The 26,281-nt window shown below is 37.3% G+C and overlaps 1 protein-coding gene across 6 annotated transcripts in view; it reads left to right on the top strand.

Moving 5' to 3' along the window:
• Nucleotides 1-25,762, top strand: part of KLHL13 (kelch like family member 13) — a 79,168-nt gene extending 53,406 nt beyond the window's left edge. For 5 of the 6 annotated variants that reach the window (XM_075720576.1, XM_075720577.1, XM_075720575.1 and 2 more), the window contains 6 exons: nt 3,222-3,363; nt 5,531-5,663; nt 5,918-6,114; nt 13,705-14,500; nt 21,965-22,078; nt 24,114-25,762. In XM_075720576.1, coding sequence (XP_075576691.1) covers nt 3,222-3,363; nt 5,531-5,663; nt 5,918-6,114; nt 13,705-14,500; nt 21,965-22,078; nt 24,114-24,601 — 1,870 coding nt within the window. In that variant the 3' untranslated portion in view covers nt 24,602-25,762. The remainder of the gene's footprint in view (nt 1-3,221; nt 3,364-5,530; nt 5,664-5,917; nt 6,115-13,704; nt 14,501-21,964; nt 22,079-24,113) is intronic. The other variant, XM_075720580.1, reaches the window with a different exon arrangement.
• The last annotated feature ends 519 nt before the right edge of the window (nt 25,763-26,281 follow it).

The following is a 26,281-nucleotide window of genomic DNA, read 5'->3' as shown; positions in this document are numbered from 1 at the left end:
TTGTATATGATACATTGCTCGGGTGTTGCTGTTTCTTTGTGTATTTGGTATCAAGACTGTGTAAGAGCTGTTGCGTTTTCACTTTGTCTTACAAAGACGGGTTTCTCTTGTTGCCGTGAAGATAAATGTTGAAACTGGTACAAAGCCAAGGACAAACTCATAATTTCTGGTTGCTCTGGGAGTGCTCTTTTCCTCTCTGTGAATGTCACAAGGCTGGGATTCAGGGGATCAGTGTGCTATCACCAGGTCTTATTGCTGACTTGCATTGTCACTTCTGCCAAAACCAGCTCTTGAATGTCACTTTCTGCATGATGGGAGAGGTACTCTGCCTTCCTTCACTCTTAAGTTGTGGGTACAAAAGGTGGTGTGTTTAAAAAACAAACAAAAAACCCCCCCAAAACCTCCCACAACCCAACAAAACCGCATTTTTTTTTAATTTGTCATAGTTGTTTAGAGATAAAGCAAAACCCAGTATAGGAATAATATCATTTGCTTATTTTTAAGTTTATTCTCATGGAGTCATATGCAGCCAAGTTAATGTTTGAGACTAGATTTTTATAGTGTGGAATTTTGCGGTTTTTAACGTCTAATTTGCATACGCAAGATCCTGTACATAATAACAACAAATGTGGACGAGAAAGAAGGAAAATGTCTTCTGCAAGAGAACATCAAGTTGTGAGCTGCTGAGCTTGTATGTGTGATACACATATTAGACAACTGCCCATCATGTATTGAAAATCCAGTAGGGGAAATAACTGCTTATAGCCACATCTGGCATGTCAAATGCATACTTTTAAGTACTGCAGGTATTTTGAAATATATTGTACTCTCTCTGTTGGCTCTACAGTTGTAACAAGGCATCACGTGCTGTAGAGGACCTCTTAGGACAAAGCTTGGGAAGTTGTATGTAATGTGGCCTGCTCAGAAAAATGCTTCTGTTATCACTGCGATTCTTGGAATAACTGAATCATGGTCAAGGTCATTGCCTTAATTTGTAAAACTTATGAAGTATGCTGGCTGTCAGGAACTAAAGTAGCATCGTGTGTGTGGCAAACATGGTAAAAAAACCTGCTCCAAAGAGCCAAGAAAGTTGGTTTACTCGTATGTTTCTTTTCCTAACGATTTGAACTGATGTGTACATCTTCTGTTTTCTTCTGAGTTTAGAAGAAGTCTTTTAAAAGCCCCTTCATATAATGGCTATCTGATCTGACATTTCAAGAAGATCTTTCAAGAGCAAATATGGTCAGATTCATGCTAGTTGAATCTGCACTTCCTTCCCACCCATGCTTACAAGTCTCCCCACATTATTTTATATTTCTTCTTAAATATATGTACAAATTTAGAGACTGGATGTCCTTTGAAATTGTTAGACTCTTTCCTTGATGTGATTGTATTAAAACCAAAACAAAAAATCACAAACACCACCCTCCACACACCCCCCACCCCCACCCCAAAATATCCTAGGACTAAGTGAATAAAAATATTTTGGGTCATGAGCTGGCAGCTGCTTTGCTGCTGTGTTACATCATTGTATGCATTTGATGGATGCCAAAGATAGTCTGGAGAGCACTTCTCTAAGGTACACCCTATAAAACTTTTAAGTTACACTCTGGATTTGTTTTATAAAATAGAGATAATTCTGTTTTAAAAATGACCCAATTCTTGCATGCTGCAGTACATATAATAATTTTTTCAGATGTCTGAGTATTGGGTTGCTACATTAGAAGTAAAAGCTATTTAGATGTACCCTTGTTCCTGCAATCTGTTGTTTTGTCTGTGTGCATAAAATCTCACTGTTTCAAACCTGCGTACACTGTTGAATGGTGAATTTGTTTTCAATATGTCTTAGCTGACCTTATGTACTCATGGGTTTGAACAAGACACATCAGTACTGTCAGGGTAATGTGTGAGTTTCAGAAACTGCTCTACATAGTCCATGTACCCAAAGAAGGTGGGGGTAAATATTTTTTTAAAAAAGAAACAAAACTTTTTTTGGGGGGAAAAAATTATGACAATTTTTTCATCCGCAAATTCCAAATTTGTCCTTACATAGTGATCACAGTCAAAATTTGGGGGGTGAGGAGGGAATTAAAGCACATTCTTGTCACTTATTTAAAGTAATTTCTGAAACTACCTTGGAGGCCAATGTTTTAACCTGCACGTTTAACATTTGGAAAACCTTTTGTATCTGAGATTTGCAGCCATTATGTGAAACTGCTGTGAATCTTTTTTTGAAACATGGAGTCATTAATAATGAAGATGCCCTCATCTGTGGATTAACAGCTTATGCATGCTAATTAATATTGTGTATATATGCATTATACTGCTATGCATGCTAATAGGTAGTACATTAGAACACGGAAATTACAGGAACTAGTTATTGTTAATGTTTCTGGAGACGAAGTTTATTTACTTTTTCTAATAATCACAGGTTAGGATAGTTAAAATCTCATATGCATATTATCTCTTTATGTAAACCTAATTTACATCTCAAGATAAAATGGAAGGCTAATCATAGTGCAGTAATTCTTTAACAGGTCTACCTAAAATTAGCCCTTCCTATATAGATTTGGACTGCAGTTGCTTAGAATTGAAAACATAAGTATTGAATTCACACTAAGAAATCCTAAATTAAAATTGTGAGGTGGTTGCTGGCAGTAGCAAAATACTGGATATCATGTTCTTCTAGTTGTGCATTTCTAAAGGTAGCTTAAAGTTACAGCTTGAAACTCCACTATGTATATTTTCTATCATTATGTTCATACTTGAGCAAGATAATGCAAGCCATAAGAATGAAATTACTGAACTTTAATATTACACTTACAGTTTCAATCTTTTAGCTTTCCTTGGCAATCTGGTAATATACTTGATTTTGAAAACTGGATGAAACCTCTTCAAGCATCCTACAATACTGGAAGCACACATAGAAATAAAATAGCGTGCAAGTGTTTTAATCAGGGAGGTGGGGGTGGAAGGAAAAGGAAAAATTTATCAGAGGAAAATTAAGTTTTTGAAGTTATGCTGTTGTAGAGACTGTTAATGCTTCACTTTCTTAGATTAGCTGAGGGGGACTGCTGAGGACTGATTCTGTCGTCTGCTGATTTTTGACCTATAGCCTCTACGCTGTTATGTTTCATCCCAGAAGATTGTGGCTTTAATACACAACAGCACTGAATAAAAATGAGTTTGGTCTTAAGGTTTCTTTGTTCTAATCCTCTTAGATCTCTGGTGGAAGAGGAGGATCCTCATATGAAAGTATCTCTTGGTAGCAGCGATATGGGCATCTCCGCCCATCTACAGTCTTCTAAGACAGGGACCACAAGATTTTTCACCAGCAATACTCACAGTTCTGTGGTATTACAGGTAATTAATTATTCTTGCATCAGTATTGATCTGTACCGAGAACTTCAGCTTCTCTAAACAATGCCTCCACTCAATAGATTTTATCAGACTAGTAATTCCTAAAAAGCCTCAAAAAAATGCATGTTAGTGTGCTGTGCTGAAAATGCCTACAAGCAGGCATGGCTTGTAACTTCTTTTCCTGCAAGTTAAAGGTTTGACTTTTAGCAACAGCTTTGAAAAAACCCTGGCCTTTTCCTTGGGTTGTATTCCTGTCCACTCTCAATTTCTAAGAGGTAGTATCATTTAAACTATGAAGTGACAGCTGTATCAAAGCAGCTCACTTGCATATAATCATGTAATTATGTTAGGCAAACACTTCTACCATCTCCTGTGTGAAAGCTGCCTTAAGGATGTGAATGAGGAGAGCTCAATGCTCCTTCTTCATGTCTCTAAGATGGCAGAGCCCTGCCAGGTTTGGTGTAACGTCCTGTGCTGGAAGTGTTACATGTGACTATATGGCACTATTGTATGGTAGAATGGATGAAAATGTTATCTAACGGATAAAAATGTTATCCTCTCTGAAGCTTTAAGAATTTAAAAGTAAAGTAATTTTATCTTCTGGTTTCTGCTGGTGCCTTTACATGCCATGCAGAGTCAAGCTTATAGCCTGCATAGCTCTTGCTACTTTCCAATATAGTCTTCCTCAGGAGTGCAGACAACTTCTGTATGGCATGACTCCTTGGAGAACTGCCACTTACTTTTGTCGGTTTGCTGCCATGGTGGGTTGACCCTCGCTGGACGCCAGGTGCCCACCAAAGCCTCTCTATCACTCTCCTCCTAAGCTGGACAGGGGAGAGAAAGTATAACGAAGGGCTCCTGGGTCAAGATAAGGACAGGGAGGGATTGCTCGGCAGCTAGCGCCCAGGCAAAACAGACTCGACTTGGGGAAATTAGTTTAATTTATTACCAATTAAATCAGAGTAGGGTAATGGGAAAATAAAACCAAATCTTAAAACACCTTCCCCTCAGCCCTCCCTTCCTCCCGGGCTCTACTTTACTCCCAAATTCTCTACCTCCTCCCTCCCAGCGGTGCAGGGGAATGGGGGTTGCGGTCAGTTCATCACGTTGTCTCTGCTGCTCCTTCTTCCTTAGGGGGAGGACTCCTCACACTCTTCCCCTGCTCCAGGCAGTCCTCCATGACCTTTTCCAACATGAGTCCTTCCCATGGGTTGCAGTTCTTCACAAACTGCTCATTGATTTATTGGAACTAATACTCATTTTTTCATTTGCACTCTGTTCTTTTCTGTGTGACAAATTTGAATGTTCATTTCTACTACCTTTGCAGTTTTAAAAATACAGCCTTGTTATCAGATATCTTAAATTTTAAACCATTGGGGCTGGTGCCAAGACACCTGTTAAGTCTATAAAGACAATATTTACATCCTTGTTAGTACTAGAAAAACATCAGATGTGCTGGGTTGAAAGAAATTGTTTTATGTTTGAGCTTCTGTCTGCAGTGTGTGCAGGAGGTGATTATAACACCCATCCTCCAATATCCCCAACCAGGCATATCTTTAGAGGAAAATCTTACTCTAGGATGCTGTTGTAGTTGACTTTATTTTTTATTACATTTAACCATCATAAGTAATTCAGAAAAGTTCAGATCTATAATGTGAGCTTATTTTGGAATTTTTGCTATGTCAACTTCAGTAATAAATTTGATAATCATAGAACCAGGTGACCGCTTTCCTTTCAGGCCCCAGTATTTTGCAGTCTCTTAAGTTGCAAAGCATCTAAGCTGGTGTGGAACAGAAATATATCTAGAATGCGTATATGTCCAGAAAGGGTAGGTCCGAAAAAGATATCAATCCCTACCTGAAACAGTTGCTGGAGTGCAAGCTTACAAAACAAACTCCTTCTTGAAAATAACTTAATAAGCTCAGTGTACTTTGCATTCCTCAGCCATTTCTGGAAAAAAAGAATTATTTTGCTTGTTTTCCAATGAATAACTATCATTGAATATACTAGAGATAATGGTTGTAAGATGACAAATTATTTCTTAGTGACTTTTTGGAACTACAGTACATATGTACATAAAAGTAAGAAAGTATTTGCATAAGGGAAACGAAGGAGATTCCTACTCTCCTCCCAGATCAAATGGATGCTTCGCATTATGCTCTTCTTGCAGGGTTTTGATCAACTGCGAGTAGAAGGTTTGCTTTGTGATGTGACGCTTGTTCCAGGAGATGGTGACGAAGTGTTTCCTGTTCACAGAGCAATGATGGCTTCTGCAAGTGATTACTTCAAGGCTATGTTCACAGGTGGTGTTTTTGTTAAAATAATGTGTACTGCTATCTTCAGATTGCCATTGTTTGGACACTTAAGACACATGTTCAGTATTGTGTGCAAATCAGCCCAGGACTGCAGGCAACTCTACGTAGTTGTACTCTTGCTACTGTTCCCTATAGGTTTTTAAATTAAACTTTAAAATGATATTTTAATGTTGTGTAAGTTTATGAAATAATTTCAACCCAATCAAAATGATCATATAAACTTACCTGTATGTCTTTTTCAGGAGGAATGAAGGAACAGGATTTAATGTGCATTAAGCTTCATGGTGTGAACAAAATAGGCCTAAAGAAGATCATTGATTTCATTTATACTGCAAAACTTTCCCTTAACATGGACAACCTTCAGGACACTCTGGAAGCTGCCAGTTTTTTGCAGATTTTACCTGTTTTGGACTTCTGTAAAGTGTTTCTTATCTCTGGGGTAAGACCTACAACTTGTTTCACATTTACAATGATTAAGGCCTCTGTTTTTTTTTTTTTTTTTATAAGAACAGTGACTATGTAATAGTCAGTTAAGTCTAAAAATTGCCATTATTTGTAAAAATTTGGATTCACAGAGAACAAGTTTGATTTGTAGTCGTCTTCAGTCTTTTTTTCTTCTGAGTATTATGTACAGTGTGAGTTTGATATAAATGTTATACTGTGTTAAAATTCTTCTAATTCCTAAGTGTATTGCAGTGATGATAGCAGCATTGATAATCATAATTCCCAGATTCTTACTGGATTATTTAGTTTATGCCCTCATGCTTTATATCCTTCCATAAGAAAGCTACTTGGTGAGTTAAACTGAAAAAAACAATAGAAGAGTGAGCTGCTGTTGCTGTCTGTGAACATACTTTCTTGAAACCTTGTTGTTTTGAGGAATGAAGCCCACAATTGTAGTGATCATCGCAGAGACTTTTACGTCTTCTTTGTAAACCAGTGAACTTGGTCACAGTCCTTTAGAATAATATATCCTCTAAAGGGATTACTAATAGGGAGGTTACAGAAATGTTGGTTATATGAGAAAAGTAGCTACAAGGATTTTTGATTGCCATATTATACTAGAACTAAAAATGGCCTTGAATGCCTATTGGGAAATATTTTTTTACAATTGCCAAAATAAGTGCTTTTGTAAGCAGGTGACAGGCCCCAAAGTAGCAGCTCTCTCCTCTTCTACTAATAACGGTTAGTTAAAAGAATAATACTTACACGGCTTGTGGCATGGTTGCTTTTGTGCAACTGGAACAACTAAAAAGTTTGCCCTGCAAAGGAGTATGCTGTAGTTCTAATGCAACGCAATCTGTTTATGATTTAGAGTTGCCCTGCTGATTTTTATTTATTACAGAGATTAAAATCTCAGGTCCTGAACTCACTCTGGAGGGAGGGGGAACTTCGACAACCTTTTTTCCTCCTCCATCCCTTCCTCTTTCAGAGTTGGTGTCCTGTTTTGTTTTGAGGCTGTGCTTTGGAGAAGAATGTCATGTTCCCTTCAAGTTGAATGTCAAACAGTTTTGCAGTTTTCTCTGTATTAAAAACAAACTTCTGTTTTTGCAAAAGCAAGATTGCTGTTAAGGATTCAGCTTGTTAAGTGGTAACTGGCTTTTCTTTAAGCTTTTTCCTGGGTTCTGTCTTCATGGTTGGGAAAAGGCATGTAAGGAAAGATGCGACATGAAAACACTCCCTTCATTTGTGTCTCCAATGTCTTGTTAAAAGCATTGGATTTATACTCCTGTTTAATCTTGTTGTTTATTAAGCACAGCTCACATATATGTGTTGGGTTGTTTTTCAGAGGTTTTATTTTTTTAACATCCTTTACTTTTTAAATGTCAGATATCAGAGGTTTCAGGGTCTCACTGCAGGACTGCACTCATTTTAGCATTGTAGTTAACTTACTGCATGCATTTTGTGCTTCAGTTATGTTCACTTTATAGTTAAAACAGTGCAGTCTCAGAATACGGGTGTTTTCTAACTTAAACACAGTATATATAAGCAATTCCAATACATGTTCCTTCAATACCTTTCCTAGTTCTTGCCCGGCTGTCTTGTAATTATAACTCTTTGTCCTGCCAACAATAAGGAACACCTACTTTGTGGGGTTGCAGAATGAGAGAGCTGTTAAGAGCTGTGCTGTCAAAGCAGTTCTGCCTAGAGAGACATTTTGGCATTATGTCTAATGTTTCCTGGAGGTTTTCTGATGTTAATGTTAATTGCTTATATATCTTACTAAAAATCTCACTTTACCTGTAACAGGGAGACTAGTGTGTTCTACATGAATTATAATATTGTTTGGAATTCAGCTTTCTGATAGTCTGTAATGAGAAATAAAGAAGTAGGTATTCCCATCGCTCCTCAGAGTACAGGTTCAGAAATGTGACCTCCCTAATTAAGACATGTACCGGGCTTTATGCAAGCAAGAGGACTCCAAGCTGCTAATAACAGCAATCTGTTTCATAAGGAAAGTGTTAGAGGCATTTAAGCTTTATAACGCTACTGTTTTGCTTTTAATTTTGGCATATTTTATAATTGGCCAGTTCTCTGAGAATGTTGTGATAATGTTTCATTAATCTTAATACTCTTAAATCCTATACCACCTATTTTATGTTGCTCAGGTTTGTTTTACCTTCCAAAATTATGCATTCTGCCTCTCCAGCGTTGACATTGCTATAAGTGCCAACTTGGAATAAGGTCTTGGTGTTCTTTTGTATCAGGGATTTGGAGCAGCCTCGCTTTGATGGGAGGTGAGCCCTAGGGACACCATGTTGCCTGTTGCCCATTGCCCTTTCTGGGTAGGGCAGCTGCTTGTTTATTTTGCTTTCTTAGGGAAAGAGCTTCTTTCATCTTAAATCGTGTTATTTGGAAGATTTTTTTTCTTTGTTTGAAACGCATGTTTTCTGAAGGTTCCTTCACTTATGATGTTGACTCAGTCACTGTTTTGGTTCAAGTAAGAAATGTCTTGTTGATACCACATTTTGAAAGGGGTGAGGTTCAGAATCAGGAGGACTTTATTCATAATCCTAATTTTATTGATTCTGTTTTCTTAAGTATTTTCTTTTATATTGATGTCTAAGGGGCCATGATCTCATTCATTGTATACCTGTAGAGAAAGTACAAAACTAAGTTTGTGCTGTTAGCCTAGTTATGTTCTCAGCATCCTTGTACAAAGAATTTTTGAATTAACTTTCTTTGGAATTTGTTTGAACAGGAACAAGAGTTGGTGAGCAAACTTGGTGGTTTTTGCTTTAATTACCATATCTTAGCCTTACAGAGATTATACTAGTTTCACACCATTCTTGAAGTAGCATTTCTGTAATTTAAATGAGTTCTCTGAGCAAGTCTTGAGCTTATTTCTACTGAAAGTAGCCGAGAGCAGCATCTGAGAGCTGTTGTAACTATTCCCAGACAAATACTTATTTGTCTTTGAATTGTCTAGGGAGTCCATTATTAAAAGGGTTATAGGAATCAGTTTAGGTAAAGCATAATGCAACTGTGTTACTTCCTAAGAGGGTGTTGGAAATACTTACGAAGAAAAACATAAGGTTAAGGTAACAGCTTAATTTGTGTAAAAAAAAAAAAAAAAATAGTGAGAGCTTCACAGAATGGTGTATGTTGTAGCTGACTTACAAGTGTTCTTTTATTTCTTCTGCGTTTACACACCTCCTGTCGAGTAGCCTGTTGCTCTGATAATCTTTGCTCTTGCAGCCGACCAGATTCCCAGAGAAACACTGGAATACTTCCCAAGATGTTTTCAGTCTTACTTTCAGTATTAGTTTTAAATATTTATAGCTATATGATAGACTAGGACTACTCCCAAGTTCACATCTAAATGAGCCATAATGTAATTAAAATTAATAAAAATGCCATGGAAATGTTTTCAGAATAGTGAGTGCTAGAGAGCATGCAATAATGTTTTTACAAAAGTAGCAGCAGTGTACAAAATGGAGAAAGAGGAGAAACCTGTCCAAGTAAATTGCAGCGTTCAGGGGAAAATCACAGTGTAATGGGGAAGGGGATGTTATACTGTAGTTCAAGAAAACATTCCAAAACATTGAAAACTGTCTTGGCTGTACCTCTCATATAGCTGCATAAGAAAATTTTATTCCTTCTATAATTCTATGCTTTACATTTTTGTAACAACTAGCAAATTGTCAAATATTGACGTCTCAATGTTTGGAAGTCTGTCTTGTGGCAAGAACTTTGGTTAATTGAGGATGGAGCAAGATGGTCTGACTTTTGTGGGAGTGTGGGATCTAATGCTGGGGCCAGCTCTGTCAGCCAACAGAAATCCACCTTTTCTAATGTGGGGGTATGATTGATTCTGTTTTCCGAGCTGGTCAAATTTCTGTGCTGTTATTTCTGGACTTCTGTATATGGGGAAACCACAGAAAAAGTGAGGATTTCACGGTAATGTAAGCTCTTTTAAAATTAGACCCTTTGGAACACGATGTTAAGTACTTCAGTGTCTAACAGTCACTGAAACAAAAAGTTAGATGCCTAAATATTTTGTGGTAGTGGGCTTGAGGACTAGATTTTCCTGTGCATGTTATTTTTCCTGAGTTGTTCTCCAGGGTTCTTATACTTGCAATCATTTTGCTCTATGTCCAATTTTGTAGTAGTTTATAGTCAGTTAAGTTTTTTACCAGAGCTTGGGCGGTTGCTTCAAAATCTCAAAGAATTAAATCAACTGCTTTCTTGAGAAAGTACTTTGGCTTTTGCATTTGGTTTTTCAGGCTGTAATAACATTGTGCTGTGCTTGATCTTTGTTTTTTTAAAAGCTTTTTAGCATTTTCTGGAACCTTTACTTCTGCTTTGTAATGAGCAATTAGAATGAGTAATGTGAATGAGCAGCTCTGCGCAGTAGTCAAAGCCCAAGTAAAATAGTGTTTATCTAAAATTCTTGACTTCTTATGAAGTTGCTTAGCTGTTTGTCCAGTATGGCTTTTAGCTGGTTCTGTATGAGTATATTTACTAGTCACTGTAGAATTAGTCTTATGTTTTTGTCTGATATTTCTATTCCTCCCACTCACTTGTGGGATTTCCACAAGATTTCCACACTTGTGGGATTTCCAGAAGTAGCTGTTCCTTCTGTTGAGAAGCTCCTGACTGGCTGACTTCCATAGAGAATGGTTTCCACACCTCTCATAAGTACCATAGCATAAGTCAAACTGTTTTTTCGAAAGTCAACACTTGAGTAACTTAAGTACCTGGATGTTTAAATAGCATTATTGTACTTTAATGCCATCCAGTTTCGAGTACTTAAGTAGAAGTAACTATTGCATTTCATTCTGTTGAAGGAATTTTTTTTTTTTTTTTGGCTCAGGACTTAAGAATCTCTAGAGTATATATCTTTAGGGCTGTGAAATCTTTGCAATATAATTTAGCCTGGGACATGGATTGTTATCTTAGAACACAATAAAATTGGTAGTAGTGCTTTTGGCAAGGAAAGTAACCTTTAAGAAAATATTTAATGTGGTACACTGATTTGAGGTGAGTGATAACATTTGTTAGTAAGCCAAACAAAGTGCACAATTTTGTAAGCATAATGGGGAGACCCTGCAATCATAGTACGAAATAAAACCCTGAGTGCAGTACAATTCCAGTGGATTAATTAAGGCACTATAAGGTAAATTTTCCGATAATTAGGGGGTGTCTGGGAACTGTTCATGTCATGTACATCAGTCATTAACAATGTATAATGTGTCAATAAATTTCTCAAATGTAAGTATTCCAGGAATATATGCAACTGCATAGATTTACAGTGTAACATAGTTATGATAATACATCAACTGGATGTATGCTGGGTACTTGGTAACTGGCATGCATTCTGCAGTAGGTCTAAATACTTCATTGCAACCTGAACACCATATAACAATGGTACGTAATCTGTACCTTTTTTGCTTTGATCTTTTGACTTCAAGCATGCCTTTTCTGTATGCAATAGTATCTTTCTATCTGCTTACCTTGATGTGGAGAAATTGCGGCATCTCTGTAGTTTGATGCCAGTAAATGTATTCCGAAGTAGTTTTTAAAAACAAAAACTGTATAGTAAGAGTTCAGATTTGTGGCATACCGTAAGTCAGCTGTTTGTTAAGGGGCGATTTTTCCATTGCTTTATTTTTATTATACAGCTTGAAAAAAGTTTTCGAAGTAATAATATCCTGTTTCATTTACTTTAATGTATGCTGTTACTTCCGTTGCAGTTAACTTATGTAAATGAAAAATCCTAAAATCAATCGTACAGATACTGACTCTCAAAAACAGTCAAAAAAAGAAAAAGTGTTTCTTAAGTGTCAGAGAATGTTTTATAGGTCATTGCTAGCTGATGTGATTATATTTTGATATCAACAATGTGGTCTGTCTTGTAATACGAAAGTAATTTCCATGTATATATTGCACAGATATTTTTATAAGAGAACTCCTGACAGTCTGCCACACGTTCATATTATAGATAGGACCTCACTACAGGATTAGTGTTCCTGCAGGTGAAGAATAAGATTTGGAACCTTTGACTGGATGAAGGCATTTCAGGATGTGTGAATGAAGACTTTTGATGACTGCAGATCTTAACTCTAGGGCAAGTTAGATAAGTTTTGAGTGAATTAAAAAAATCTCCTATTCCCGTACTCATTAGACTTTTGAATTGTCTAGTATTAAAGGGCAATGATCCGATTGAGTTATACAGTATTAAAATCTTGTAATCTCTGTCATGACCAGAAGGTCATTTGAAGGTTTTTGAATTCTTAGGCTGCAATCAGGTCATAGTACTCATTCATTATAATCTTTTTAAAAATAACCATAAGATTTGGAAGCTTAAATTCTTTTGGCATTACAAATACAGGGAGAATCACAAAGTTGTGGAGATTGTCGACATTGAGTAGGACTGACATGCACAGAGACTAGGAAGCATATGTAATGAAGCTTGGGTTAGAATAAGGATTGAATGCACAAAAGTTCCAATTCTCAGCAAGAAGTGTCTGAAAATTGACTTGCTTTGCATATGTACTGTAGAGCTTGTTGAAATGAATTGGCTGGGTTCACTGGAGACCTGCTTTGTTATGTCCTGTCCCTCCCATCTTTCTTCCTTCCTCTGCCTTGGATCCCAAGTGACCTCAGAAATTTAGGAGCCAAAGATGTAAGAAAGGTAGATGCAGCGACAGTGTAAAGATGTGATTACCAAGATATGGTCAGTCAAGTATTTGAATGAATTTAGGGTATGATCCATACTGCAAAAGCATTTCATGTGCTGGGTATTTCTAGGGGAAATCCTCCTAGGTTTTGGGTTTTTTTTTTTTTTAAACTGCATATATATTAAAAAAATCACTACCTTTGTCTTATTTTTGACAATGACATGTATTTAATTTTGAACATATTCCATAAAAGCACCACCTTGATTTACTAAAGATGCAATTTTGTTTGTTTCTAAGGAATGTATTCATGGGATTGAACACTGTAAATAAGTTGTCGGAAATATGTGGGTGACATTGGCGAGGTAGCTGTGCCATTCTCTTTGGCTACATTATGCCAATAAAATTTTAATAATGTTAGAAAATGTTTGATGGTGAGACCTACTTTTGCATTATTCTCTGTAACCTTGGGCTGATCAACTCTCCCTTAACTGTATTTTCCACAGTCCTTTGTAAGAAAGATGTTTGCAGAGCTTTTCAAAGATGAAGATTATTATTATATATTAATATATATTTTTATTATTATATATTTATATATTATATATAATTATTATATATAATTAATAATTATTATGTATCATCATTGTATAATGTATTTGACTTAATATATGCCACCTGCCTGTTACTTGTCTCATTTTTTTCTTCAAAATAAGGAATACATTGGGTCTCCCCTTGCAGTCATGAATATATAAATCACATTGAATATTTATTTGCTCATGTGTAAATCACCTTGAGCATTGTGAAATGATGAAATATTGCTGATTCTGTAGTATTCATTAAATTCTACATTATCATTTAAGCACCAAATTAAGAAAGTGTTTTGATTCCTCTTTCTGTTTACTTAATAGGTTTCGTTGGAAAACTGTGTTGAGGTTGGGCGAATTGCCAACACATACAATCTCACAGAAGTGGATAAATATGTTAATAATTTTATCCTGAAGAACTTCCCTGCATTATTAAGTACTGGTGAATTTGTGAAACTACCCTTTGAACGTCTTGCCTTTGTGCTTTCAAGTAATAGCCTTAAGCACTGCACTGAACTTGAACTCTTCAAGGCGGCTTGTCGCTGGCTACGGTATGAGGAGCCTCGGATGGAGTATGCTGCAAAGCTAATGAAGAACATCAGGTTTCCACTGATGACGCCCCAGGATCTTATTAACTATGTGCAAACAGTGGACTTCATGAGAACTGACAATACCTGTGTGAACTTGCTTTTGGAGGCCAGCAATTACCAAATGATGCCATACATGCAACCAGTTATGCAGTCAGAGAGAACTGCTATTCGATCAGACAGTACTCACTTGGTGACGTTGGGGGGAGTGCTGAGGCAGCAGCTGGTTGTCAGCAAGGAGTTACGGATGTACGATGAAAAGGCCCACGAATGGAAATCCTTAGCTCCCATGGATGCACCGAGGTACCAGCACGGCATCGCTGTGATCGGAAACTTTCTTTACGTAGTCGGAGGCCAGAGCAATTACGACACAAAAGGAAAGACAGCGGTTGACACGGTCTTTAGGTTTGATCCTCGCTACAACAAATGGATGCAAGTTGCATCTTTAAATGAGAAGCGCACCTTCTTCCACCTAAGTGCCCTCAAAGGACATTTGTATGCAGTCGGTGGTCGAAATGCAGCGGGTGAGCTAGGTGAGTGCTTCTCCTGAAGCATGGCTTCTTGCCTTGGTTTTTAGGCCCTGAAATACTGTGCTGCACATGAATGGGTGGAGGGGAAACAAGCTGAAGTTGTTGGCGCGCAGCTTCCTTCTGGAAGTACTGCAAATGCATAGAGAAATTTGTCTGGATACTATTAGCAGTTAATTGTAGAAGGGCTTCCACAAAAAAATTTCAAAATATATGTATCCTGTGTTTTGATGCATAATCATAGAATCGTTTAGGTTGGAAAAGACCTTTAAGATCATCAAGTCCAACTGTTAACCTAGCACTGCCAAGAATAATATCCGATGTCTTCACCTTTATCATCAAACATGAAGTGTGTGTGTCTACCTGTATAAGCATGTGTGTATATTTATAATCACAACTATAGGCAAAAAAAATTACTTAGCTGAGATACCAAACCCACTCTTTTCACTCTTCAGGGGTACATGACTTTCTAACTGAAACTTAACTGTTGAAGGTTGCATTTTAAAAGACACAAATTTTCTGGAATAGTAATTTTGAAATGCTAAGTCTTTTTTTTTTTTTAATTACTAAAATTACTAAAAATGTTATATTTTGCCTGTGATCTTGTGACTACACAGTTAACTTATTTATACAAATGACACTGTCCTGTGGCCTCCTTCTCCCCCCCACCCCCGCCCTTGCAAATAATGATTCATTTTACTTGCCAAAAAAAAAAGAAAAAAAAACCCATCAGTTTCAGGGAAATAAGATGGTTGGAAACAAAGAATAAGTACATGGTAACTTAATTTAACAAAAGTCTGTAGAGGATGGCCTGGGTTAATCTACTGCATTTTCTAAAGCCATAGTGGTTGGCATTTGCAGTAAAGTCTGGGAGCGTACACCCCATTGTAAATGTCTGTGCTTTAAAATTGAAACCAGATGTAACATTTCATTATTTTTCTGCTTTCAGCCCAATACTTAACTGTGACTTTCAACTCTTTGTGGCAGTATCTCTTGCTCCTAAGATTCTCTTTCTGGAAATGCACTAATATCTTCAAGTGCAGTGAGAAACATGTTTCATTGAAACAATACAAAACCTAATTTGAGCTGCAGCACCTGTGATTTTATTTTTTTTAAATTAATGCATCTTAGTCATTCACGTATACACTTTGTTTCATGATCAAATTGCAGGCTTTCTTAGGAAACATCTAGTACATTGCTTCCACTGCACAAAACTGGGCTGGTTTTGCTAGAAGTTTAAAATCCATTCTAGTGTTTGATGAAATGAGACATTTAAAAATGCCTCCTGTTTCCAAAAGACACGGGAAACTGTTCTGCAGTAACTTGTTTTCCCTAGACAGCCATTTTCTGATGCAGATCCAGAGGTTTTCAGAGTTTTTCTTACATGGCACTTTATCTACCTGAAAATACATTCTAAAAGCAAGCTTCATACCCTGTAGAAGACCAGATGCACAAACTAACGTGTATTGATCTTTGAGTATCAGAAAACCTGACCTTCATTGAGCTATTTTCTAATGGTATGAATTAAGAGCAGATAATCAGATTGCTGTCCTTGTGTACTGTACCATCTAAACAGAGTAGGGTTATAAGAATGTCAGTGAAAAAGTTGCAAGCCTAACAAAATCAATATGAAATAATACTGTCACTAAGCCAGTGCAATCTGCGTGTGCAGCAGGCTAAATTTAAGCTCAGTGTTTTTCTTAAATTAGATCAAGCAGTATTTAATTAAAATACAAAATCTGTCACCTGTCTAAAATTCTTCTGTAAAGATATCATTAAAATGCTTCAATGATTTCCACACAGACCTGAAAAATGTCATTGGATCATTCTGTGGGAAGAGCACTCTATAAATGCTAAATATTGTAGCTGTCTGATGCTTTGATTTGGGGCTTCAGTTCCTTTTCTTGTTAATTGTGAGTCAAGTCACTTTCCATTTTCATGTTTCTTTCATAAACCTTGACAGCTGAAAGATGAAATCCAGCTTAAACTTCCCATTCAGTTCAGATGAGAAAAACTCTCAAGCTTTTCATAGAAAAGAAGGTCAAATGGGTGTTGGACAGGTATTAAAGATGTTGCCCTTGGGTTCAAACTAATTTCAATCTGTTGTTAGGAAAAATTCCCAAAACCTGAATTCAGCTTTCTGGAAGATCAGATCTTATGGAAAGGGGCCACAGGATTAAAGTTACTAAAATGAATGTCTTTATTATTTTTCTCCTGACATTCACTGAAAAAAAAATTACACTTTTTTGAGGCTCTCTATCAAGCCTTCCCAAATGTTTAATGTTTTCAAATGTTTAATCTTCTGAGAACTTTATAAATACCACTTTTTACCTTGGTAGTTATGTGCTTTAGCAGTAATAAACAGCTACTGTTTTAACAGTGCATGCCACTGAGAAAAGTTTGGTTCATTGGTAAGGACAGGTGAACTTGCATGCATGTGGTACATGCATTAGAATATGGTAAATGTATCTTTGAAATGTACTGAATTATGAAATTATAATTCAGATTTTTTCAACCCCGTGACAACTTAAGGCTGTGCAGAAGCAAGCACCACTCCTAGAAGGATTGTGCATAATTCTGGTTGGTTCTTTTTAAATGTCAAAGCAAGCACCTGCCAAAGATATTTGGCAGGGAGAACAGCACTCCGGCTCGAGGAGGAGACCAGCCTGGAGAAGTCAGGTGTGCAAAAGGCAAGACTTTTTTGGAAAAAGAGACAAAGGGAAAACCAGGTGTGGTTCACAGAGATACTCATGAAGCAGAGCTGATTGGCAGTTTCCAGCTGTGCGGTTGTGCAGAGCACTGGGTACTGTTTTCTCTCAGACAAGTAGATTTTTGTAGCTCTTTTTTTGAAAGAGTTCAGTTGTGGTGCTTGATGGTGGCAGAAGCTGTGCCTTTAAGTATCAGAAAACTTGTGCAGTTAGGTATTTTCCAGATACTTCAGGCTCTGCTGTTGATAGGCTTGAGTGGAGTTTGAGATTTTTATATATGTGCTTTTCCTAAGCACTTCAGGGGATGTTGGGTTGTGACTAAACCACAGATTCATTGATATCTTCATCATCATGCTGCAATAAAGATAGAAAGAGAAGACTTATAGTCTGGGGCAGGACAGTTATGTGTTGTTCTGCCCCCCTGCCCAACAAGTGGGAAGGCATTTATTTTCCAGGTGCCCTCTATGATGCTTAACCCTCAATTCAAACAGCTCCTTGTTTATGTAAAAATGTATCTTGTAAGTCTATGTAATAGATATATTTTAATTGTTGTTGGTTAAGAAGAAAAATATGCATCATCACCCAGTTGTTTGTTGTCTGTGTAGTACTGTGAATATCAAACCAAAGTGTGAACTGGAGGACCTTCTGCGTAGGAGCTCATTTGGAAGTGGCTCCTTGCTATGCTAGGGACAAAATTACTCAGGGCTCTGTTTAATTTAACCCAATCAGCTTTGAGTTCTACAGAAGCAAGCTGTATTATAGAAATAACATAACAAAATGAAGATCTAGGTTTTGAGACATCACACACCATTGCTAAGTGCTGCTGTAATAAACCTCAAGACACATGAGAAGCTACTGACAGAGAAGTGGTAAATATCTGTACACTCCTCAAATAGCATCACAGATGGCACTATAAAATTAGTGCAGGCTGAGCATCCCTTGGGACTGCCAAAGCTTTGTGTCCTTTTGAGGTTGCTTAATTCTATTAAAATGAGGCCTGTCTTCCCTGGATTATGGTAATGAACAGATCAGAAGTTCCACTGTTAAACATAAATAAAGCCTGATTTGAATCATTCATGCTGTTGGGAAAGAGAATGGATCCATCAGTCTCATGCTATATAGCCTGAATATATACTTAGGTTCAGTAAAGCAGCAGTTCTTTTGAGTGTTTTGTGAATGATGCTCTGTCTGAAGATGATGTATAGAACATCCTGATGCCTCTTTTAAATTAACGGACACCTTTAATAGCTGAAATTTTGTGGTTTGGTTTTTTTCCTTCTCAGTGCAGAGGGAGATCTTGTTAAGAGAGACAAGTGGAATGACATTGCAAAGAAACAGGGAAAAAACTACGCAGAACAACCAAACGAGACAGTAGGGGTTTTTCAGCTGGGAAATAATTATCTTTGTTTTAGAGCATGGTAGATGTGAGATTTTGAGTGGGAATGATTTATCTGAAATACTGTCAAACAGTACTTTAGTTCTGCTAGTGATGTTCAAGGGAATTTTGAAGCCACATCAGGAAGTGAGGGATCTTGGACTCCACAGTGTCCTTTCTCAGATAACTAATGTCTTTACAACATGATGATAGTGATGGCAGTAATGCAATTTCTGCATGTTTTATCTTCTCTTGCTAAAGTGATCTTTTGGCTATGGTTTCTCTCTTAAATGCAGTCTGTAGTGCAGAGTGAGATAAACAGTTGTCCAGTGTTGAATGTCGTGTTAGTCTGGTTGCTGCTGGCTTTGTGATTGCTTTGCACATACTCTGCTCTTCCTGTCCTTATAGTATATTAGAAATTTAAGTTTCTCACCTCAGCACAGAGTGGAAGCACTATGGGAAAGAGGATGCCTTTGTGAAAGCAAGTAGAATGATGATTTTGGTGCAACATAGCAGCAGACAGCAGGTTGGAAGGGTCTGCTGTCAGGGTAGACCTGGGACAGCTATAATTACTTGCATGTCAAATCTGTTTTTTTCTCTGTTCTTGAAATTCCTGCACATTTTTGTTTTCTTCTGATTGCTAAATGGAGCGGAGTAGAAAGGAGCTTTCTTTTTCAGAAAAGAATATTGGAATGGATGAATACATTTATACAAGAAAGCATGGGTTTATTGGGATTGGGCAAATACTGCATGTGGTGTCAAGATGGCAGTACACAGAAATACAACTCATAGATTTAATTTTAAGTGTAGTTTGTGGAATCAGTTTTTTTGTGCCTATACCTTTATTTGGGCAAGAGGCCGTGTCCAGCATTCACTGGCTTTACGGCCGTGTGAGTCCTTGATGGATATACAAAGTCTGCAGGATATCAAATGGGAAAAATACCAAAACTTTTTAAGAAGAGATTTTTGACTCTGCTAAAAAAATAATTAAAAGAAAAAATCAAGCCTGACTTTAAAAATTTTCATTGTAGAAGAAAGCTTGAATGCCTTTTTGTACCTTTCCTTATGCAGACTTTTATCTACCTGTACATGTGTGTCATGTGAAAGGCAGCTCGAGGCTCATTTCAAATGGCTGAGGTAAGAAAAGTGGTAACAAGAAGACTAGGTTGTAAGAAAAGTTTTTAGTGAAGGACTGATCTCTTGGGAACTTGCCCGTATTGGGCAGGTTTTTTAAATCACAAATTCACCATGTCAACAGTACTGTATAGACACACTTGATTTCAGTTACTTTGCGTCAGTTTTTTATTTTTTGTCTATCCTACAAAGCCCTAAGATGGCTCGCATAACTGGGAGTCATGTGCAAGGCACTCTTACAAAACCAGAAGCATTACAGGCTTAATGTTCTGGACCAGCACTTTTCTGTATTTCTTAAATTTAATTTCAGCTCCTGGATGGGGAAAGGCTGAAGAAAATCCAGTGTACTGTAACAATTTAGCAATTCTTATGTGCAATACAGGTTTTTTTTTATTTTGAATTTTTTATTTTTAACCTTAGATGATGCTGAACTGGTTGTCAGACAGTATTCCTGACACTGGAACTGGAAGCTTCTATTTTGAGTGTGTCTACTTGAGATACTAATTGCATGGAATTACAAAATGTCATCCTGTTTTGCAACAACAAGGAGGTTGTGCGTTTTACAGCAGCTAAAAGATAATTCAGAAGGTCACTGTAGTGTGCTCTTTGCTAAATTTTTCCGTGACTAGGGATTTTTTGGTGGTGGGCTGAGACAATAGCTATACTTTACTTTCCAAAATGCTCCAAAGGATTAAATTTTTTTTTTTTTTCCTTTTTTAGATGACAGATTTGGAGTTAGGGTGAGGTACCTTATAGTTGCTGTATGAGTGTTACTGATTGATGTATTTTACTGGCCTGGCCAGTACTGCTAACTCTGCAGGCTTATACTAACACTAAATAGTTTCTGCCTTTAAAATGGCAAGTTTCTCAGCTTCTAAATTTTTTTGTCTCTTTCAGTTGATGTGTAATCCTGGACTGTAAGTCACCATAGAGCTGGCTCACATTTTCCACCCTTAATTGAAAAAAAAGCTTGTTCTGGAGCAAGTAAAATTCCACTTTCAAAGACATTCAATTTTGTACACATAGTTCATAAACATCTCTCTTCCGAGATTAAGCATTGTGTAATGAGCATGAGAATCTGATTCTTAATTTTAATTATTTAAAATGAGATTTAATTTGTCTTTAAGATAACACAATTATTGATAATTGCTTTGTGCATCATAAGGTCGCTACATTACAGGGTTTTTCAGGATCTCTTGCCGCTCTGGTCATATTGTACTATTCAAGCTGCCAATCTCTACAGCTTGCTCAGATCCATTACTAAATCTGTTTTCTATTTCTATTCTCTGTACTTATTGCATAGTCCTTTTCCTGCAACCCCACATTTCTTCCATCCCTATTCGAAGAGAGGATTCAGTCTCAGAAATGCTTTCTGCAAGGACATCTGGGCTCTGGGTTTCTTTTTAACTTAGTACTAACCTCTGTGATTTCTGATTTGATAAATCCTTTGATCATTTTAACATTCTGGTTCACAAAGAAAACTGCACAAACGGAGCTGTGTATCAACAGCTTCTCTCCATTCGAGATTCAATGATGTTTCTTCTTGTATTTTTTTTAAAGCTTGGCTTTTGTAAATGGTTTGAATTAGTGACTTGCATATGCTGTGCTGTATGTTGCTGTGCAAGTACATATAAAGTACAATAAAACATTGCAAGGCAATAGAAAATTAGTCAACAGTTGCTGCCCCCTTTTGAGGGCATGGGACCATTTCAATGCGAAATACCAAGAAGGAAATCTAGGCTGACTTTCTGCATGGGTGGGATGTTGCTGAAGACATGGGTCTGTTCTGTACATCTTCCAGATGTATTGATGCTCTTTGTGATAGGTTTTAAGTTTATTCCCTATCTCTCTACAGCAGACACTGAAGGGAGTTATACAAGAGGAAAGGGTAGAAAAGCTGAATTCACCCAGCTTTGTTGCCATTTTCTCTGATGTCCCACAGCTGTACCTCCAGCAGGGTTCATAAGCCAGGGCAGGTTGTGTCTCAAGCAGGAATGGGAATGAAACAAGTGGAAGGCAAGAATGGAAGAGGGTCTTTTCTTCCTTTTTGTTCCTCTGGGACGAAGCTTGAGGTTTTTCTGTATTGTGTCTCAACATAATGCTCAATAATTCCCTTGACACCTTCTCAGCTGAACAATGTTTCTCATTGATACTTCCTATGTTTATGAATATATTACTGCCACTGTGACTGTACTCAAAACCAAACTGCCATGCTAGCTTCAACATTTTTATATTCTCGTTTGTTTTAAACAGCCACTGTGGAATGTTACAATCCCAGAATGAATGAATGGAGCTATGTCGCAAAAATGAATGAACCCCACTATGGTCATGCTGGAACTGTGTATGGGGGATTAATGTATATTTCAGGTAAATATTTCCTATGATCATATCATCTCTATGAAACAAGTACTTATATAACTTTCCTATTTCAGTGGGACACAATAAAAATTAGTCTCTGGTTGTGGTAGGTTTGCCATGGTATAAGCAGTGATGCAATTTCATATGAAGCCAGTCAAATAGCGTATATACTGCAGAGTCTGAGAAAATTATTTTAGATAATATTACGTGTTTACATAGTAAATGACAACTCTGGGTTCCAAAGCAGCTTTTCACTGTAACAATCAGAATATATTTTTCTGTGGCAACACCACATATATACATTTATATAGCAATGACCATTAAACACATACTCTTTGATACATTTTGGAAAACATTGGAAATTTTAATACTTTAAAGAAGAACATCTGCCTTCATTGAGCTTATGGAAAGGGATAAGTCTTCATGTTAATTGCAATATACAAATGATGTCTGTACTTTCACCTGTCTTTCATTTCTAATATACTCAGTCCTGCATGTCACCGAGGTTATAGTTTCTTTCCATTTTTTTCCAAACTAGGGGCAATAGGTTTTCTGAAAACCTGGTATGTGCTCAATTTTTTAAAGAAGGTTCAATCTGTCTGTCAGTGACCTCTACAGAGATCACAGACCGATGTATGTTCTCCTACTGTGATTTTAAGGGATGTCCTCTAATAACTTGGCTGAAATTCAGGGCAGGAGATGGGACAAGGTTGCTTAGCTGTAAAGAACTGGTGGGGAGATGCACTGGAGCAGATTGATCCTCAGGGTATTTTGAATCAGGGGGTCTTGTGCCAGTAGACTAGGAGGGATTTGCTTTAAAATTTACTGTAAGGTACAGCCGCTTATTTTTCTATGAGCAAGTCCGTTAAGCTAGCTTCTAATCTTTGTGCTGCTATTTGTACTTTTTTCCCCTTTTTGCTTGTTTTACTGCTGGTGGCACATGTATAAGTTCCTTGATGTGCTTCTTCATGTAGATGCTGTGCATTTCCCACAGATTTTTCTTTTCCTCCTGTCCTCTCAGGTACCCCTGTGAGTCTAGACATTTTTGGGGTTGAAAATGTGAAGATTGGTTCCTTTGTCATTAAAGCCTCTTCTCTCTGACAGGCTGCCAAGCACTGCCACTGCTATGGCTGTCATTAAGTGTTAGGGCTGGACAGTCCTCCTATTTTTTCTGTATTTAATTCTTACTGTCAAACTGAAGAATTAAGTACTTTCTTGCATAACTCCTGTAGACACTGTGCCATCTCTGTCTGCTAATAATCCAAGCGTGATAATTCAATGTTGAATGGTCAGCCCAGCAGGAGGTTGTTCAGTAGCAGTGTGTTCTCTGCATATTTTTTAGCACCTCAAATATAGTTGCATTATGGTCTTAAACCATAGCTAATAAGCCTACAGTGTCTGAAATTGGTGTGACTGCTTTCTGACCTGCCTAGTGACCTTGCAGAAAGGTGTGACATTTCATCCACTGATGGGAAATCGTCCTGTGATTTCCCCTGAAGCCTCTCCAACTGCTTTTGCAGGGAACCATGGAGAAGGTAAATATAGAGAGAACCATAGGCATCTATTAACAGAAGGATATTTGAAATCTTTGTCCTCTCTCCAAGTGGAAAAAAAAAAAAAGTTTTCTGAAGAAAATTCTGCTATGTGATAGCACCACTGTAAAACACAATAATGTATCAAAATTTGAAAGGGAAATGGATTCCTGTTTTCTTGATGGTGAGAAATAAAACTAGCAAACTGAACAAATGTAAGCAAATAAATTTTGCCAGAATGAAGCATAGGTAACAATTTTTTTGTTCTTTTAATCTGCCAGTATCATCTTATGTAATGAAGTACTGTGAGACATGCCTTCTTTCCATATTCAGATTTAAAGGAGCAAGGTACATTAAAAATGTCATTTGAAATGGAGCACATATGTGATAGTAATCTAAGCTAATGTGAAAAAGTTTTAGGGAAGGCTGAATTCACTCACAAAAATGTATGGTTTTGCTATTAATTGCTTATTAGGGTGAGCACTGCTCTAACATGTGTTTTATTTCTCTAGGGGGAATTACCCATGATACGTTCCAAAAGGAACTTATGTGTTTTGACCCTGATACAGACAAATGGACTCAAAAAGCTCCGATGACGACAGTGAGAGGTCTGCATTGCATGTGTACTGTAGGAGACAAGCTGTATGTTATTGGTGGAAATCACTTCAGAGGAACAAGTGATTATGATGATGTTCTAAGCTGTGAATATTACTCACCAACTCTAGACCAGTGGACTCCAATTGCTGCCATGTTACGTGGGCAAAGTGATGTTGGGGTTGCTGTCTTTGAAAATAAAATCTATGTTGTTGGAGGATATTCTTGGAATAATCGGTGTATGGTGGAAATAGTTCAAAAATATGATCCAGAAAAAGATGAGTGGCATAAAGTATTTGACCTTCCAGAATCACTTGGTGGCATTCGAGCCTGCACTCTTACTGTTTTCCCACCGGAGGACAATACAGGGTCGCCGTCTAGAGAATCTCCTCTTTCAGCACCTTAGAAACATCCCTTGACTTATGATGTTGTAGTAACACCTTTGCACTGCATCATGGAGTCTATTTAGGCTTATCCTACAGCATTTCGTACAATTACTGGAAAAAAAAAGACTTTGACATTATTTGTGCTGTTTGTTTGGCCTAGAATGTTTGTCAAGTGGTTAACAAAAAAAGATGTACTCACCCAAGCCAAATGTTTAACAAATGAGAAGATATTATCTATAAAATGGATGAACTAGGTACGTTATTAATGTTGTGTATTGGGTGTGAGGTACCTTACAGCTTACGTTTGGAAGCCCAATGAGTCTTTGAAGACTTTGTATTGAACAAGTTCTTTCACTAAATTTCATATTTGAAATCCTTTCCTTTCATTTTTGACTTCTGATTACAAGGGGAGGTAGACCACATCAATGTGAACTATGACAGAAGGTTGCCAAGGGGCGTGAGCTACATCCCTCTTTTCACAGAGTAATTTTGACATATCCGTTTACCCACTTGATGTTGTGGGTGCTTTCAGAGCATATGAAGTTTCTTAGGCAGAGGGGAGAAATAATTTTAAAATACTAGCACTATACAGGAAGTGGACCTTGTAAAGGCCAGGAGGTTTTTTTTATAACATATATGAAGTGTTTTTCCTGAGTCGGTTGAGTGATGCTCCAAACAAAAGATTTAAAATGTTTGGGTTTTTTAATTTGGTTTTTTTCAGGAATTCGCTTCCGCTTGCATGGGAGCACACGCTATTAACAAACGGGAATTCAGTGCAGTTGTATATTTTCTGTTGTATGCCTGTACTGAATATAGGTAGATAAGGGCTAGAAACATTAACTTAAGCCACTGAATTTGACCAAATTGTTCCATCAGATCAAATTTAATCTAACTTTTCTCCTTTGCTGTTGAGATAACTTACATAATGTGTCCTCTGTATAGTCTCAGTTAATAAGGTTATTTAGCACAAAGTGCAGCTTCAGCGAGAGAGCTGCTTTTGCTCAGTGAACTTGGACTACCACATTTTACCTTCTTTTGTTCAATAAAACTTTTAACTGCAGTTATTCGGTCTAAGCTACCTCATTAATGTATTTGGTTTTCTTCCTCTGCCTTACTGTCTCCAGGGTACACATTACATATATCTGTGTGGGTAGATTAATTTGCTAGAAAACCAATGCAGAAGTGATCACGAATGGGTATTTTTGACCTACTTTCAAGAAACTATTTTGGCCTGATGTGTTTATTGTTAAGGACTGAGAAAAGTTTTTTTTTTTCTTTTTTTTTTCCCTTGGGAGAACTACTGCTTATGTGTGCAGCCATGCAAATTTACAGAAATCTTTAGCTGCTCCAGAATACAGTGCGCTGCTGACAAGTTGCAGCTCTGAGTGCTTGTAGAAGGCTAATACCATTGTGCTTGTTCTGAACTTCCCATCATATGTTACAAGTGGTTTTGCTAATAAACACAGTCAGAGGGGCATCATCTGGGGAAAGCTGTTTAAATCAGTTAGCTTTTTTATTGTGCTACTTATTACCAATAACCATGTAAAGCTTAATAGACTTTTTTGGGAGTATGCTATTTGTATTTTGTCCCTGCTTGATGCATCAAGCAGCAGTATTACTACGGTGTCAATTTTGGAAGTACTGGTATTTATTCTTTATGCAGTTTACTAGTAATGATCACTACCAGAATGTATGTGTAA

The sequence above is a fragment of the Pelecanus crispus genome, chromosome 13 (assembly GCF_030463565.1).
Source record: "Pelecanus crispus isolate bPelCri1 chromosome 13, bPelCri1.pri, whole genome shotgun sequence".
In the NCBI taxonomy this organism is placed as follows: domain Eukaryota; kingdom Metazoa; phylum Chordata; class Aves; order Pelecaniformes; family Pelecanidae; genus Pelecanus; species Pelecanus crispus.
This window is presented reverse-complemented; position numbering and strand designations above follow the sequence as displayed.